The sequence below is a fragment of the Rhinatrema bivittatum genome, chromosome 7, assembly GCF_901001135.1.
Source record: "Rhinatrema bivittatum chromosome 7, aRhiBiv1.1, whole genome shotgun sequence".
Classification (NCBI taxonomy): Eukaryota; Metazoa; Chordata; class Amphibia; order Gymnophiona; family Rhinatrematidae; genus Rhinatrema; species Rhinatrema bivittatum.
The window spans coordinates 260459610-260473894 of record NC_042621.1 but is presented as its reverse complement, the minus strand read 5'-3'; the positions used below and the strand labels follow the sequence as shown (position 1 = coordinate 260473894).

At 47.3% G+C, this 14285-nt stretch overlaps 1 protein-coding gene across 1 annotated transcript in view; it reads right to left on the bottom strand.

Annotated features, from left to right (window-relative positions):
• Positions 1-1402, bottom strand: part of SFRP5 (secreted frizzled related protein 5) — a 102731-nt gene extending 101329 nt beyond the window's left edge. The window contains exon 1 of the mRNA XM_029610777.1: positions 584-1402. Within this exon, the coding sequence (XP_029466637.1) occupies positions 584-1100 (517 nt within the window). The 5' untranslated portion in view covers positions 1101-1402. The remainder of the gene's footprint in view (positions 1-583) is intronic.
• Positions 1403-14285: the final 12883 nt, after the last annotated feature.

Here is a 14285-nt window from a genome sequence, read left to right as displayed (position 1 = left end):
TTGTGATTTCTGTTCATAAGGCACCTCTCTTACTTTCAGGACACCACGTAACGAGGCCACGTGCATCAGAACTGAGCATTCAGTGAGCAGCAATACTTTTACTGTACTAGTGAAAGGCACTGGATAGTAAGCTTTTGTCTTGAGGCATGGATTTATATATGGATTTGTTTATTTCTTTTGATTTGTCATCCGCCTCTCTAACAATGATCAAGGCGGGTTACAGCAAACTAAATATGAAAGATTATAGATACAGAATCAGTAAAAAATGGCAGAATAAGATCTAGAGAATCCCACCCCACTCTATAGGAGCTGTTTATGAAAAAGAACAGCCATCCTGATATTTGCAACTTACTGGATGGGATAGGCAGGAGATTCTCTCCCTCCCTCCTCCCTGGCTTGCTCACCTGCACCTGCACTATCATCCACCCCGGCACACTTATAAACAGACAGAGGACATAAGGACAAAAGATGGAACTTGGTTTCCAAAAAGAGATGAGAAATGACTTTTTAAAATAAAAAAAAAAATACTTTTTTTTCAAAGAGAAGGCTATCAGAAGTTGAAAAGGAAAGGGAATCTTGTTACCTGGAGGCTGAGTCACTTGTCTGGTGCCAAACTGCACAGTGATGCACAGGTCGTTATCAAGGGGGAATTTGTGGCAGTTCAGCATCTCTGGCCATGGGAAGCCGTAGGACTCCATGACTGGGGCACAGCTGTCACGCACCACTTCGCAGAGTGATCGGCACGGGTAGATGGGCCGTTCCAGGCAGACTGGCGCAAAGAGCGAACAGAGGAAAACCTGTGTGTCCGTGTGGCATCGTTTTGCCAGCAAAGGTACCCAGCTGCTAGCCTGCTGCTTCACCTCCGGCATGCTCTCGTGGTCCAGCAGATTGGGCAGGCGCATCTTTTTGTAGCCAACATTGTGGCACAGGTGGAGGTCCGTAGGAATGTCGACACACTGACTTTGTTTGGTGTAGAAGCGCCCGTTCTGGAAGTTATCGGACTGCCAGGTGTAGTAGTCGTATTCCTCTGCTGAGCTCCAGAGCACAAGCCCTAGCAGCAAAGAATTCAGCCAAGCTAGGGCATTCCAGTGGCCCTGCATGGCTACTCTGACTCAAGGCGTCTAAAAGCCAAGCTTGTAAAATAAAACTGCTCAAGACCTTGCGCGTCAATGCCCCACCTGATAACGTTATTTTCTAATAAAAAGCTCAGGCTGAAAAGCACAGTCAAAATGCCTTTATCTATTTTTCCTTAGAAAGAACTTTAAAAAAAAAAAGGTTATTTTCCTTTTCAAAAGTAATCTTTAACTCCCCCAAAGGAGTCTTCTGTTTTTCATTTTCTCATTTTTCTCCTCTCTCTCTCTCAACCGACTGCAGCTGCAGGACGGGGCAGCAGAAACTAGTGAGCTGCACTAGCAGTGAAGGAAAAGTCTCTGCTGGTGCGCCTGATTCTGCCTCCTTACCCTAGCACCACCCACCTCTAATCATTCCAGCAAGCCCTGAAGGATTAGCCAGCAGCCAATCCTGTAGTGGTCAAGCCTGGGCTTGGACTTGGGAAGTCTGCTTCCCTGTGAGGATCTGACAGCCCTTCCCCTTGCACTGAGGCAGTTAACGCTTTCTTACATTCCTGACACCTGTGGAATTGACTCTCTCTCTCTCTCTCTATCTCTGCTCTTTTTCTCATTTGTTTTTCCTTTGGTCCGGTCTTCTTTTCAACATCATTCTTATCTTTTCTTATGGCAGGATATACCGCACTTCTTCTCTCACTGTCTTTATCTCTGCTCTGTGTGCTCTTTTCTGATCCCCTTTACTTTTCAGTTTTATCTTTTCCAGTGCCTTGATGTTTTTCTTGATCTTTCTAATTCTGCTTTTTTTTTTTTTTTAAGTCTCAGCTATTTTTGCCTGACAAACAATGTTTCTTTTTTAAATGTCTCTCTGGCTTTTACACAAAAACAGAAAAAAAAACCCATAAAGAAAATATCTCTTGCATCTTTCTGCAAGTCATCTGCAATTTAATACACACATGTTGAGAAACTGGATAGGCTGAAGACTGGGATTAAATGACTTTTGCTCTGAGAGTTCAATTTTCTTTATCTTCTCAGTTCTCACTTGCTTAAATCCTTCGAATTCTTAACCAGCACTTCCTGTGAGGATTTTCCTTCCAATAGATACTTCCGTTGTAACACTGTTTTTTCTCTTTGGTGTTTTTTGGACTCTGTGATGTTCTTCACCAGTGTGTTTAGATGAAGCTTACCTGGCCAGGTAAAGAGGGGTGGGTGTCCCCTCAAGGAACTGAAATGTCAGATTTATAGTGTAAGAATATGATGAAGACCTTTCCTTAATTCTGCTGTGATGCCTCAGGACCGGTCTGCTTTTGCATCATTGTAATACTGTGAAAAAAACAAAACACCTTGTGGCTGGTGACCCAATTCACACTGAGTGCATTGCTGTGAGGATGTGCTCACTGTTGGACTCAGAATTGACAGTGAAGAGACATGGTTGAAACCAACACAACCATAGATATAGTTAGACCAGTGGTCCCCAAACCTGTCCTGGAGGGCCACCAGCCAGTCGGGTTTTTGGGATATCCTCAATGAATATGCATGAAAGAAAATTTACATGCACATAACATGCACATAACATGTAAATTTTCTTTCATGCATATTCATTGAGGATATCCCAAAACCCCGACTGGCTGGTGGCCCTCCAGGACAGGTTTGGGGACCACTGAGTTAGACTGTTGTGTTCGGCGGCTTGCATGCTCTTCCTGTGAGCCGCCGCACCTACCCTGGCTGCCGGACCCCTGCTGCCCTTTTCCAACGCTGGGCTGCTCTTCCTAAATGTGGCAGGAAGCCATGCCACGACATGACAGGATGCTGCTCTCTTCGAGTGCGGGATGCCACCGATACCGCTGGGCCCTTGCAGATGTCTCTCCAATAGGTTGACTGCCTTGGTAGCAACAAGCTGGCTCAGTGTGTTCCTGGTCTTCGTTCCTGTCTCCTAGTCTACGTTCCTGTCTTCCTGGTGTGACCAACTCTTTGGTTTGTCGCTAGATGTCCCTAGGTCCCTTACCATTTGGACCATAACAGTGTACGATTTTCCATTCTCTTTCAGTCTCTCCATTGAGCTGACTGTGAATGGCTATCCCAGGGGTATAAAGTGGAATTAAAGAAGCACAGAGTGTGGTCAGTTTGAGTTAGAGGTTGAGGAATAAGGACGGTTTTTTTTTCTCCCTGCTATGTTGGGCCCTCTGACCCAGCTTGGTATTTTTCTTGCATTTAGAGGAGATCAGGTTTTTGTAGTTTTTGATAAGTTTTTCTTATTCTGGGGAACACCCTGTGCCTTGGGAAAGGAACAGCCCCTTCCAATCCTGAGAGCAGGGGCTAGAGACCTGTGATCAACCTCTCTACTCCCTAGAGGAAGCAAGACCAGTGACAGCACTACCCAGTGTGAGATATTTTGGATAGAGGCTTTTGGATTTTCCCTTCTTTTTGTTCCCCACCCCTCTGCACAACCTGGTAAAGAAGATAGAGAGCTGTGAGCTGAACTGGAACATCTGACCTCTCTCCTTGAGAGGTCCTTCAAAGTTGTACCATGAAGCCTTGGGAGACTCCCAATCGGATCTCCACCCCAAGGGGATCAGGACACAGGCTGAGGTTTCAGACTGAACTTTGGACTCAGGTAGGATCTTTTCATGGCATGGGGACCCCACTAGGATTCTCCATCTACTGGGCTGTTGCACAGATAAGTAGGCAGTGGCAAGCTCCCTCCCAGGAGCTGGAGAGATGGACACCAATGCCCCAGCAGAGTCCTCCATGTAAATAGTTCAAGTGTACAGTTTCATTTGTTGAATGTCTTGTGGGACAGTGAATTGACCTTTGGAAATGATCAGTAAATATGAATTGAACTCCCACTCTGAGTCCAGCCTGTCTGTCCATGAAGAAGAACACCACACCAGAAGATACACACAACATAGAAGGGATTTTCAATCACCTGGGCCACAGAAGATTTCCTCTTCCCCCACAGAAAGAAGCTCCCCTCCCTGGGAAGTGCAGGAAGGAGGGGAAAGATGGCAAGAGCAGCCCCGACTTATAAATACTTTTATGGCCGAGAGGAACCAACAACACCCTAAGGGTTACACTGGTCTTCGTTCCTGTGTTCCTGATCTTTGACTTGTTAGTTCCTGCTCTGTGGTCCTAAGTTCCTTCGTTTTGTCTTCGTGGACAGTCCTCAGTCCTTCTCTTTGTAGTCAGTCTTCGGTTTCATGCAGGGTTCTCCTCCGCCTGTGCTGTTTTTCCTTGCCTCTCTGGCCTGCCTTCCTGTCCTGCCTGCCCCTTGGACGGATCTCTGGCTCTGACCTCGGCTCACCCGACATCGACCCTGTTTGAACACTGCCTGCCATTCCGCCTGCCGCTGACCAGTGGCTGACCGATCAACCTGAACGCCGCCTGCTCTGATCGCTACTGGCTCCGACTCCGGGGATCTGGTCTGTGACTCGAATACTGATCTATCTCACCACAAAGGCCCACGCCTAAGTCCTTAAGTCTGAGGCTCAACTTAAGGGGGAACGAGGGCTGGTAAGGTGAAGCTCCAGTTGGGCCTCTGCCACAACCAGGCTCTGCCACGACAGTGGGGGTCCTGCAGGGCTCCTCCCTGCAGGTAGCTTCAACTCCACCTTGGCCTAGAGGTTCACGCCTGCAACAGGAGCACTGCCATGAGGCTGTTTACACTGTCACATACTCCAGCTGGTACTGACAGACCTTGCCAAAATTGGTCATGCCAAAAAAAGTTATCTGAATTTGAATCACCACTATGAGGAAGCCAGTCAAATTGTAGCATTTGTTGGTATTTACTGACAACTAATAAACTAAATTCACATTAAAGCCGACTTTTACCCAAAATCACATTCAAGACGATGTGACAGCAATGATGAATCTCACATTGTTAAAGATGCCATCCGGAATATTATATCACTGCTGTATCTGTGAGCAGATGTCTTTAGCTAGCAACTTGAATTTAAGATAACAAACTATAACCAGGGACGGTAACTTTAATAATGAGTACGTGTGCACACATATATATCCGTACGTGGGCATGAGCCCACATGCGCTAGAATTTTATATCGCCCTTGCAAGGGCGTGTGCATTATATAAAATACATCTAGCACACATGTGTGTGCTCCTAATTTTAAGCAGTTATACAAGGAAACATTATTCGTGTGTTTTCTATAGGACTTAGCTTAACACACGCAAGTGAGCACATTTGATAACATGCACGCATGAAAGAAATTCCCAGTTTAACAATTAGTCCACCAGTTTGCCCAGTCTATCCCCAGGTCATCCAGACCCTTCTGGTTCTTCAGCTTGCACTCCCCCCAGTTTACCCAGTCAGGTTTTGGCTATAAAGAGTTTTATTCTGACTTACACCTGATAAAGAGCAGAAGTTGCCTGTAAACCGATGTGATTATGCATATGAATGTCGGTATATAAAAAGTGTTAAATAAATAAGTAAATATGTGCAGGTAACAGTCCTATGCACACTCATTCGCAGGTTATAAAATCAGAATGCATGTGTGAAATGTTTGTCCTGCCCTACCCCAAATCTGCCCCTTTTATACACAAGCAACGTTATTCCCACGCCGGAATTTATGTGCATATGTGCGAAGTTTAAAAAATAGCAATAGCATGAATAAGGGGTACCTGTGTGTGCATCTGCTATTTTATGCACGCACATCGCTTTAAAATTCTCCTTTAAAATTCATTACAAAGGAAATACAGATTGTGGTGTTTTTTTTCCAGTACATGACAACCCTTTGGAATCATCATAAGGCCCCTAGTGGTGGTGGTGAGGGGAGGGGACTCCAATCTGAACAGCTCCTCCACTGCGGCTGCTGCAATGCTCAACCCCCTGCTGCTTATAAAAGCAGGCTGCAGCAATTCTAGGTGGGGCATTTTGGTTAGAAGTTCAGAGTAAACACCCTCCAGCACAATACTATTTCGGGCACTGTCATGTGGGTAGCCAGATGGAAGGCTATTGGGGTTTCCGCTTTTAAAAGATGTTATGGAAATGACTTTAACACCCAGAGTATTTTCACCGGGAAATAATCAAAATAGAAAAAATGATCTCAGAGGCACTTCTAAATCAAACTAAAGAATTTTATTCTGCTGGCAAATGGATACTTTTCCAGGTTCTTCACTTCTAGAAACCAGGATAATTATTGAATAGAATAAACACTTCAATAGTGTCAATATTTTCAGTGAATAATGATTTACTTCTTTTTTTTTTTTTTTTAATTCTTTTAGTTTCATAATGATTTACTTCTGATGCACAAAACAATTTTGTGTATTTGACTCTCCTCTAATTCTTTAACACAATATTTGAAAAGAAGAAACCGGTTCCTTTACAAGGATTACTTCTCACCAGGAGACCTATCAGATAAATATTTTTCTCAGTTAGTAGTTCTTAATTAGAACAAATGTTTGAATTCTTAACTCCCAATAAAATACCGAATAGATACAAAGTACTAAACAATTCTGCACAAACTATCATAGGACAACAAACCACTGGCTAAGCAAAACCATTGAACTCCATGCTCCAAAACGGGGACCTACGCTCAACGAATAAAGGCCTCCTCAAAATCCCTCACGCCAGCAGAACTACACAATTAAATACAACCCGTGAGAGAGTCATATCCATCGGTAGCCCCACACCATGGAACGCACTCCCAATCGAAATAAGAACTCAACCCAACATAAGAACCTTCAAAAAAGAACTGAAACCTGGCTTTTTACAAAGCCTACTCAAACTCACACTGTCAACCGCACAGCCAGACACCTACACAGCTCAAAATAAAGAAACATCCTTCCATCTCATGAACAACGAAATATCTACTACCGTTCGAAGCGTTAAATTTATTTAACTAACCTCAAGGGTATATCTAACCACATCATAATTGTATCTTGAACATGGAATGCCTGTATTTACTAACCTACCTGTATAACACCTCCCAGTTACATACCTACCCAATTACCTGATCCTGTTACCCCTTCCTGTTTTTCTTTGATCATGTTGTATTAGCTAACACACAAATCCCATTGTGATAGAAATCTGTTGTGATGATGTTTATCTAACACATTTCCCGATAACTGTAAACCATTCTGATGGCGAAAAGGAATGACAGTATACAAAACAAGATAAATAAATAAACAAACAAACAAACAAATAAATAAATAAATAACTTTAATTCAAGAACTCTGATTCTTTGTGTCAACTTTTTATCATTACAGGCTCTTCAGGACATTCTTGAATCCTCTAGGTTTCCCTTCAGGTAAGTATGAACTGTTTATCTCTTTAATCTGGTTTAACTCAGTAACTATGATCTCTTGTCTGTCCATGAATGTTTGTACTAGTGCAGTTTATCAAAATTGTGTCACAGTTTGTTGGTGTGCACTTACCTTTAATTTATTTCTGGGTAATAAATTTTGAGAGCGCAACTTGTAGAGAGTGCTGAACCAGGAATGATGTGAAGCTTTGGTGCCTCTTGATCGCGAAATAGCTTAAGCTGCTTGATGGTAGAGATTGGACCTGGACTTCCACTCTTGATCATGAAGTCTCAGGATACACAGTGATTCACCTACTAAGCTAACTCAAACCAAATCAATAATCAAAGGCAGACTTCCTCACACCGCCAGTCTTCCGCAGTTTACAGTGTTGCTAGCGTGCATCATCTAACTGAGACTGGAGTCCTTGCTAACAGAAATCAAAGATAATTATTTCAGCCCTGTCTAAATATGCAGGTTTTGTGAGAACTTCTAAGTAAGAATAATATTTAATGATGGTTACACACTTACACAGTCTCACATTCCACACTTCAAACTGCCAGTTAATGAAAGGAACAAATTATAGGATTTCTATATGCCCAAATAATTCCAAAGATTTTTTTTTCCTGTAGAAAAACAACACAGAAGGCTCTTTATCTACAGGTCTTGTGTTCAACACCGCAACACCATTATCTATAGGTGGCCCCTATGCCACAGAGAGGTGTAGAGAACCTGAAGAAGGTAGCAGGGGTGCAGGTGAAGGACAGGCTTTCCTTTTGCAGGGAGGCCTGTGTGCTAGAAATCTTTTCATCTCTAACAGGCCGATACAGTACCGACGCATAAAAAACAGTGTGGCAGAGCCAGGGCGCCGCGCGTTTGACACGCGCACATTTAGTTCGCAAGTCGCTCGATTCAGCATTCAAATTAGATGCAAATCCAAGCGGCGGCAAAGGAGCGTCAAAAGCGCGCCTATGAAGCAGTAGGCGTTCGCAATCCATTTTACTGTATACAACGGTATACAGCGCCTATACCTGTCATTTCAAATGTCATTTTCAAATATCATTCCAGCAGGTCAGTGGATGGTTCTTTTCTACAGACCCTACATGGACACCGGGGCTGCTGCCCTGAGCATCCAGACGTCCTTGATTGGAGGCCACCCCCAACCTTCCACGTCTGGGCGCTTAAGGATGTGCAAGGACGTCCGGGCGTCTGTGAAGGTCGGGGCCTCCGAGCATGAACGCCCATGATCGGAGGCCCGGCTGCCTTTCAAACGTCCGTGGCCGCTGCCTAGAGTGCCCGGCCGGTTGTCCAAGGTCGTGGCTTCCGTTCATGGACGTTCCCGCTTTTTTCCAGGCATCCATGATTGGAGGGGAGGCCCCACTGCCTTCCAACATCCATGGCCGCTGCCTTGAGTGCCCGGCTGGATGTCCAAGGTCGGGGTCTTCGAGCATGGATGCCCAGAAAGAGACGGGAATGCTGTCTTCCAACGTCCATGGCCACTGCCTTGAGCGCCCGGCCGGACGTCCAAGGTCGGGGACTTTGAGCATGGACGTGCAAGGACGTCCGGGCGTCTGTGAAGGTCGGGGCCTCCGAGCATGGATGCTGGAAACAGATGGGAACGCTGCCTTTCAACGTCCATGGCCGCTGCCTTGGGTGCCCGGCTGGACGTCCAAGGTCGGGGCTTCCGTTCATGGATGTTCCTGCCTCTTTCCCTGTTGGCCTCTCCAATCTGCCTTGTAGAATTCGCTTGCCGAGCATTTCTTATTCTGCTTCTCAACCGAATGAAAAAGATCACCAGAGCCAATATATATATGTTATCCATGACGCTGTCTGGTCTGAAACTGACTGAACACCACACTAACGCCAGGGTCAGGGTAGGCGGTAAATATAGAGGTTAAAGACGTGGTAAATAAGCTGGTTAAAAACACGATAATTTGGGCGCGCGTTACTGTATCGGGGGGAATAGCTAATCCGATCATTAACATATCATATACATGCGGTGGGCGGAAATGGATATGCGTCTTTTTCGGCAAGCGCTAAGGATGCATAAAAGCCGATACTGAATCGCACGTCCGTCTTACGCGCTTAAAACATGCGTCCAAAGCGGGTTAAAAACTGCGCAACTGCGGCCACACTTTACTGTATCGGCCCGTAAGTAAACATTTGCTAGAAGTGCATGGGATGAGCATGGTGGCAGGAGGTCAATGGGAAGTAGGAGGGGAAGCTTCCAGAGCCTGGGTCACTTTCTGTGTCAAGGAGTGTGCCACTCACCTGACAGACAAGGGGTTACATCCCCTCAAGGGCCTGGTAATGAGTCAGGGGCTGTTTTGAGATTCCACTGGAAGAAATTGGTTGGAGCTGAGATCCTCTTGAGGGCAGCCAGGAGTGACGCTGGGGATAGTCCACTTAAATCCCTAAGTAAAAGGGTGCGAGACTGCTCAGAGGCTGGGGGTTACCCCTGGACTTACTGGGGTAAGGCCTCTGCTGGATTAGGACCCTACACTGAGCCAGAGAGTACCTGCCTTGGGCTTGGGGAATCTGGAAGACATATCTGACTGGTTTTTCCTGTAGCTGAACAGAAGTTCCAGTGATTAACCATCTATCCGGCGGAGGAGTGGAAGAAAATACTTGCCTGGTTTTGCAACAGCGGACAATGGAGGGAGAAGTAACAAAGTTTTCATCGGCGGGAGGGATCCAAAAGGGTCGCCTCCCGGGCATCGCAGCCCTTTAAAGGGCCTGCGAAGTCATATTCGAGCGCCGTTGTCCCCCCCCCCCCCCCAGCGTCACGGCCCTGGGTGGGGCTATGACGCAGGTGCTCTCCCATTCGCCGCCGGATGGGAGACCTGGGGGGGGCCCACTCGCACTCGCGATGTAGTGCGCGCTGGCGCCCCCTTCCCTCCATCTCCATCCATCGCAAGGGGGGGTCACTGCCGCGGTTAAGGGTGGGACTGCATAAGGTCAGTCCCACCTATTAACACTAGCAGTCGCCACTCTGACTCACTTGTCCGTCGACTAAACCCTTATCTTTTAGTCATACTTTCTATCCGGCACATTCCTTTTGTAACATATAACCACTCAGACACAGATGTCGGCAGAATAAGGCCACAGCTTTTATTTATACATCGTATCAAAAACCTTCCTGGGTACCCGGGCCAGTAAGATGTGACCATCGCTGCCCGCCGTTGGGACCAAGCAAGGCAGCATTAATCCATGGCCCCCCCACTTTGTCCTCGAGCAAGGGGGGCCCCACCCATCGACGCCTTCCACGCCGTCACATTTTGCGCTTCCCCCAGTGCTAATCGGCTACCGGCACCACTTGCCATATGCCCAAACCGGCCCGGGTCACCTCCAAGGCACAAGGTAGGGTGTACCCTTGCCTCATGTCCCCCCAATTAAATCATAAGCTGCGGTCCTTGTATTCTGCGTCTTTTATGCCATGTCTCAGTGGCCTCTTGTATTGCATTATTAAAAATGTCGTAGCCAATATCAGACAGGTGTACTCCATCCTGTCTGAGCAGGCCTGAGCACTCAGCCTCGGCCCACTGGTGTCTGATCTGTTTGCCACCTCTCCCTTGTATCCATCGTCCAGTTTGTCTATTGACTTTTTTTCTACCCCGATTCCATAACTTGGTATCTTTCCACTTAATACGTGGGATGATTTCTGGCCAGAATATTGCGGTTTTTGGGTATAATTCAACAAACTTGGCAGGGTCGCTTTTTGCAACTTTTATTAGTTGCTTGCATGTCGAAGAGCACAGATCATTGCCCCCCATATGTATTACAATTACCTCTGGAGCAGCCCTCGAATCCCTGAGGCGCCGTAGTAGGGGCAATAACCGGATAACAGAGTGTTTAATTATTGTCTCCTGTGAACGATATGTAATACATTAATAACATACCCTACAATTATACCTGAATGTATATATATATTTTTTTTTGCACCATAGCACACTTGTGCCGTTTGTGTTAGCTGCCTCGTTAGCTAGGAACATATCATTAGCGCTCTCTCGTTCCCTCTCTCCCTCCATACCCTTATGTCCATCCACCTATGCTTGCCTGCATCTGATTTATGTCCTGCATGTGTGGGCGCTAGATTTTCACACCTTAGACCACTCCGTCCGGTGCCCGTGGTACTCTTGCCCCTTTGTGTATCCTTCTCTCCCTGCATACCATTCCAGTTAACCGCTGATACGTATCTTCTGCTACTGTTCAAGCCAAGCCTGTGTGGGAACCCCCTGCTGTTTTCCGGGTTACCCTTCAGTATTACCATCCCCTACTGCCTGCAAGGCAGGGGGTCATTAAAATAAGGGGGGAAAGGGGGGACATGGGCAGCATGGGATTTTTTTTTTAATATAAATATAAACATTATTTAATATAAGTAGAATTTTTTTTTTTATATATATATACTTGCTGTTAGCTGGGAGCAGCCAAGGGATGGCGGGAAGGGCGATTCGGGTGGAACTGGTGGCCTCGCTTTGTAGGGGTGCTCGGTGACGTGGACGGCCCTGGCCACACGGCACGCTGCTGGTCAGACGGCTCACCGCTGGGTTGCAGGCCGCGAGCTCAGAGTCGGTCCAGCGGGAGGGGCACCCGGGCAGTACAGGCCCATTAGAGGCAAGGCTTCTTTTTCTATTTATTGTTGTTGGGAACACGCTGGTCACTGGTGGAGGTCCGTCTCTTAACCACTCGGCCACAACTACTTTCGTCGGTGGGAGGGATCCAAAAAGGGTCGCCTCCAGGGCGTCACAGCCCTTTAAGGGACCTGCGACTTCATCTTCACGCGCCGTCGTCGTTCCCCCCCCCGTGTCACGGCCCTGGGGGTTGGCGTGCCGGCAGCCAGAGGCAGGCGTAAATACATGAAATAAAGTAGGGGGGGATTTAGGTAGGGCTGGGGGGTGGGTTAGATAGAGGAAGGGAGGGGAAGGTGGGGGGAGCGGAAGAAAAGTTCCCTCCGAGGCCGCTCCGATTTCGATAGAGGAAGGGAAGGGAAGGTGGGGGGAGCGGAAGATGGCTTTCCCCGTTCCTCGGAGGGAATGGGGAAAGCCATCGGGGCTCCCCTAGGGCTCAGCGCGCGCAAGGTGCACAAGTGTGCACCCCCTTGCGTGCGCTGCTCCCAGCGACCCCGGGTAGCGCGCACAAATGTACCCCGCGCGCACTTCTTTAAAAATTTACCCCATTATTTTGTTCCCATAAAATGTACACAAGCCATTTTCGGTTTTAAAAGTCATCTCACAGCCAATATTGAACACTTATCATTTTCATCCCTCAGCATCTCTCCTGCTGCACAAAATTAAAATTTCCTGAGTTTTAGAAATTTTAAAGGGGTTTTATTTCCCACTCTGTGAACCTCTCTAAATGAATTCAATAGTCCTTCAAAACTCGCCCCGGAAGTCAGCGAGTGAGGTCCTTCAGGTGGTCAGGGTCTCCTCTCCTGACCACCCCCATCATTTTTCACAAAACATCTCTAATTTTTATATTTTTTTTTAAATTCAAAGCCCCCCCTCCCTTGGAACAATTAAGCCCCGCTGAAATCATTAATGGCATTTTCACAGTGGCCTGGTCATTTTATTTCCCCATCAAGGCCCCTCTAAAACCCCAATGCGATTCTCCTAATTGTTACATCTTTTTTTTTTTTTTTAATAGATTTTGGCAGTGGCAGTGAGTAGATAAAATAAGATTGGGGGCTTACCCGATCTCAGAAATAAGTGGCGGCAGGATCAGCAGACAAACCTCGGCAGGCCTGGCGCACAGAAGTGGGAAAAAGGCGTAGACAACAGCATTACTGCCTGGTGTGGGAGGAGGATGCTGCCGGCCGGCAAATCCTTCCACGCCTGTTTATCTCGTCAGCGGTGTCGGCTCAGCAGGAGCGGCGACCCAGTGCGGCACACATACACACAAAAAATCAGCCCTCTACGGCTGTGTCACGCCTCCTCTCTCAAGCTCCACCTCCGGAGCTACCTGCTTCATGCAGGCTTCCGGCGCAGCCAGGGGGCGTACAACATTGCCTCTTTCTTGTCTGCAGCGAGGCAAACACCACAATTGCAGCTTCTCCTCCTAAACAAGACTCTCTATCATGGCATTAAAAGAGGAGAATGAATAAGAAAATGATAGACCTGACAGACCTTTCTCATGCAGAAGACATCTTCCCCTCTCCCGGTAAGACTTTATTTATTTATTTAGTTGTTTTTTTTTAACACCATTATACAAGTTGTCCCCTTTGGAGTTTCGTTTCTGTTGTGTTTGTGGCATTGTGTGGACCCTTGGTCATCGTGGAGATGACTCCTCCCATGGGGAGGGGCCCCGTGGGGAACCACAGCGATAGGCTAAACTCAGATAGCAGACACGTAGTAGATGGAAGGCTTTATTGTACTGCTGTAGATAGTTAGTAGAGGCTCCGAAGGGAGATGGAAGCGAAGACCCCCAAGCTCTGCCGGCGCAGATCCTCTTTTCGGCGAATGCTGCGAGGGAAGGCATGTGCAGTCGGCACCGTAGACCTGCCGGGGTAAGGCCCTTTTAAAACTACACTTACCCACAGCAGCTCCACCGCCGACCGCGAGGCTACCAGCGTCGGCCCTCTGTCCGTGCGGCCCGCTTCCGAGCCAGCCCTCTAGGGACCAGCCAATCAAAAGCAGCCTCACCCGGACAGCCAATCACCCGTGGCCCGTCCGGACCTTTAAATTTACAAACTCTGCTGGCGCCGCACGGCGAGCGTCGCGTGCCAAAGGGGCCTGACCCTTTGTGTGCCCCTTCGTGCAGCCCCGCAGGGCATCCTTACTCTAAATTTGATTTCACTTTCATTCCTCCCTCCTCTTTAACCCTAGATTCACCAGGATCCACAACAGACCACTGAACCCCTATCAGCTCACCACACTTTCCAAAGATGTGCACCTTCGCCATACCCATCATCTCCAAACACCACAGAATCAGAGATAAACTCCCCCTAATTCACACCATCCATCAGAAGAGACT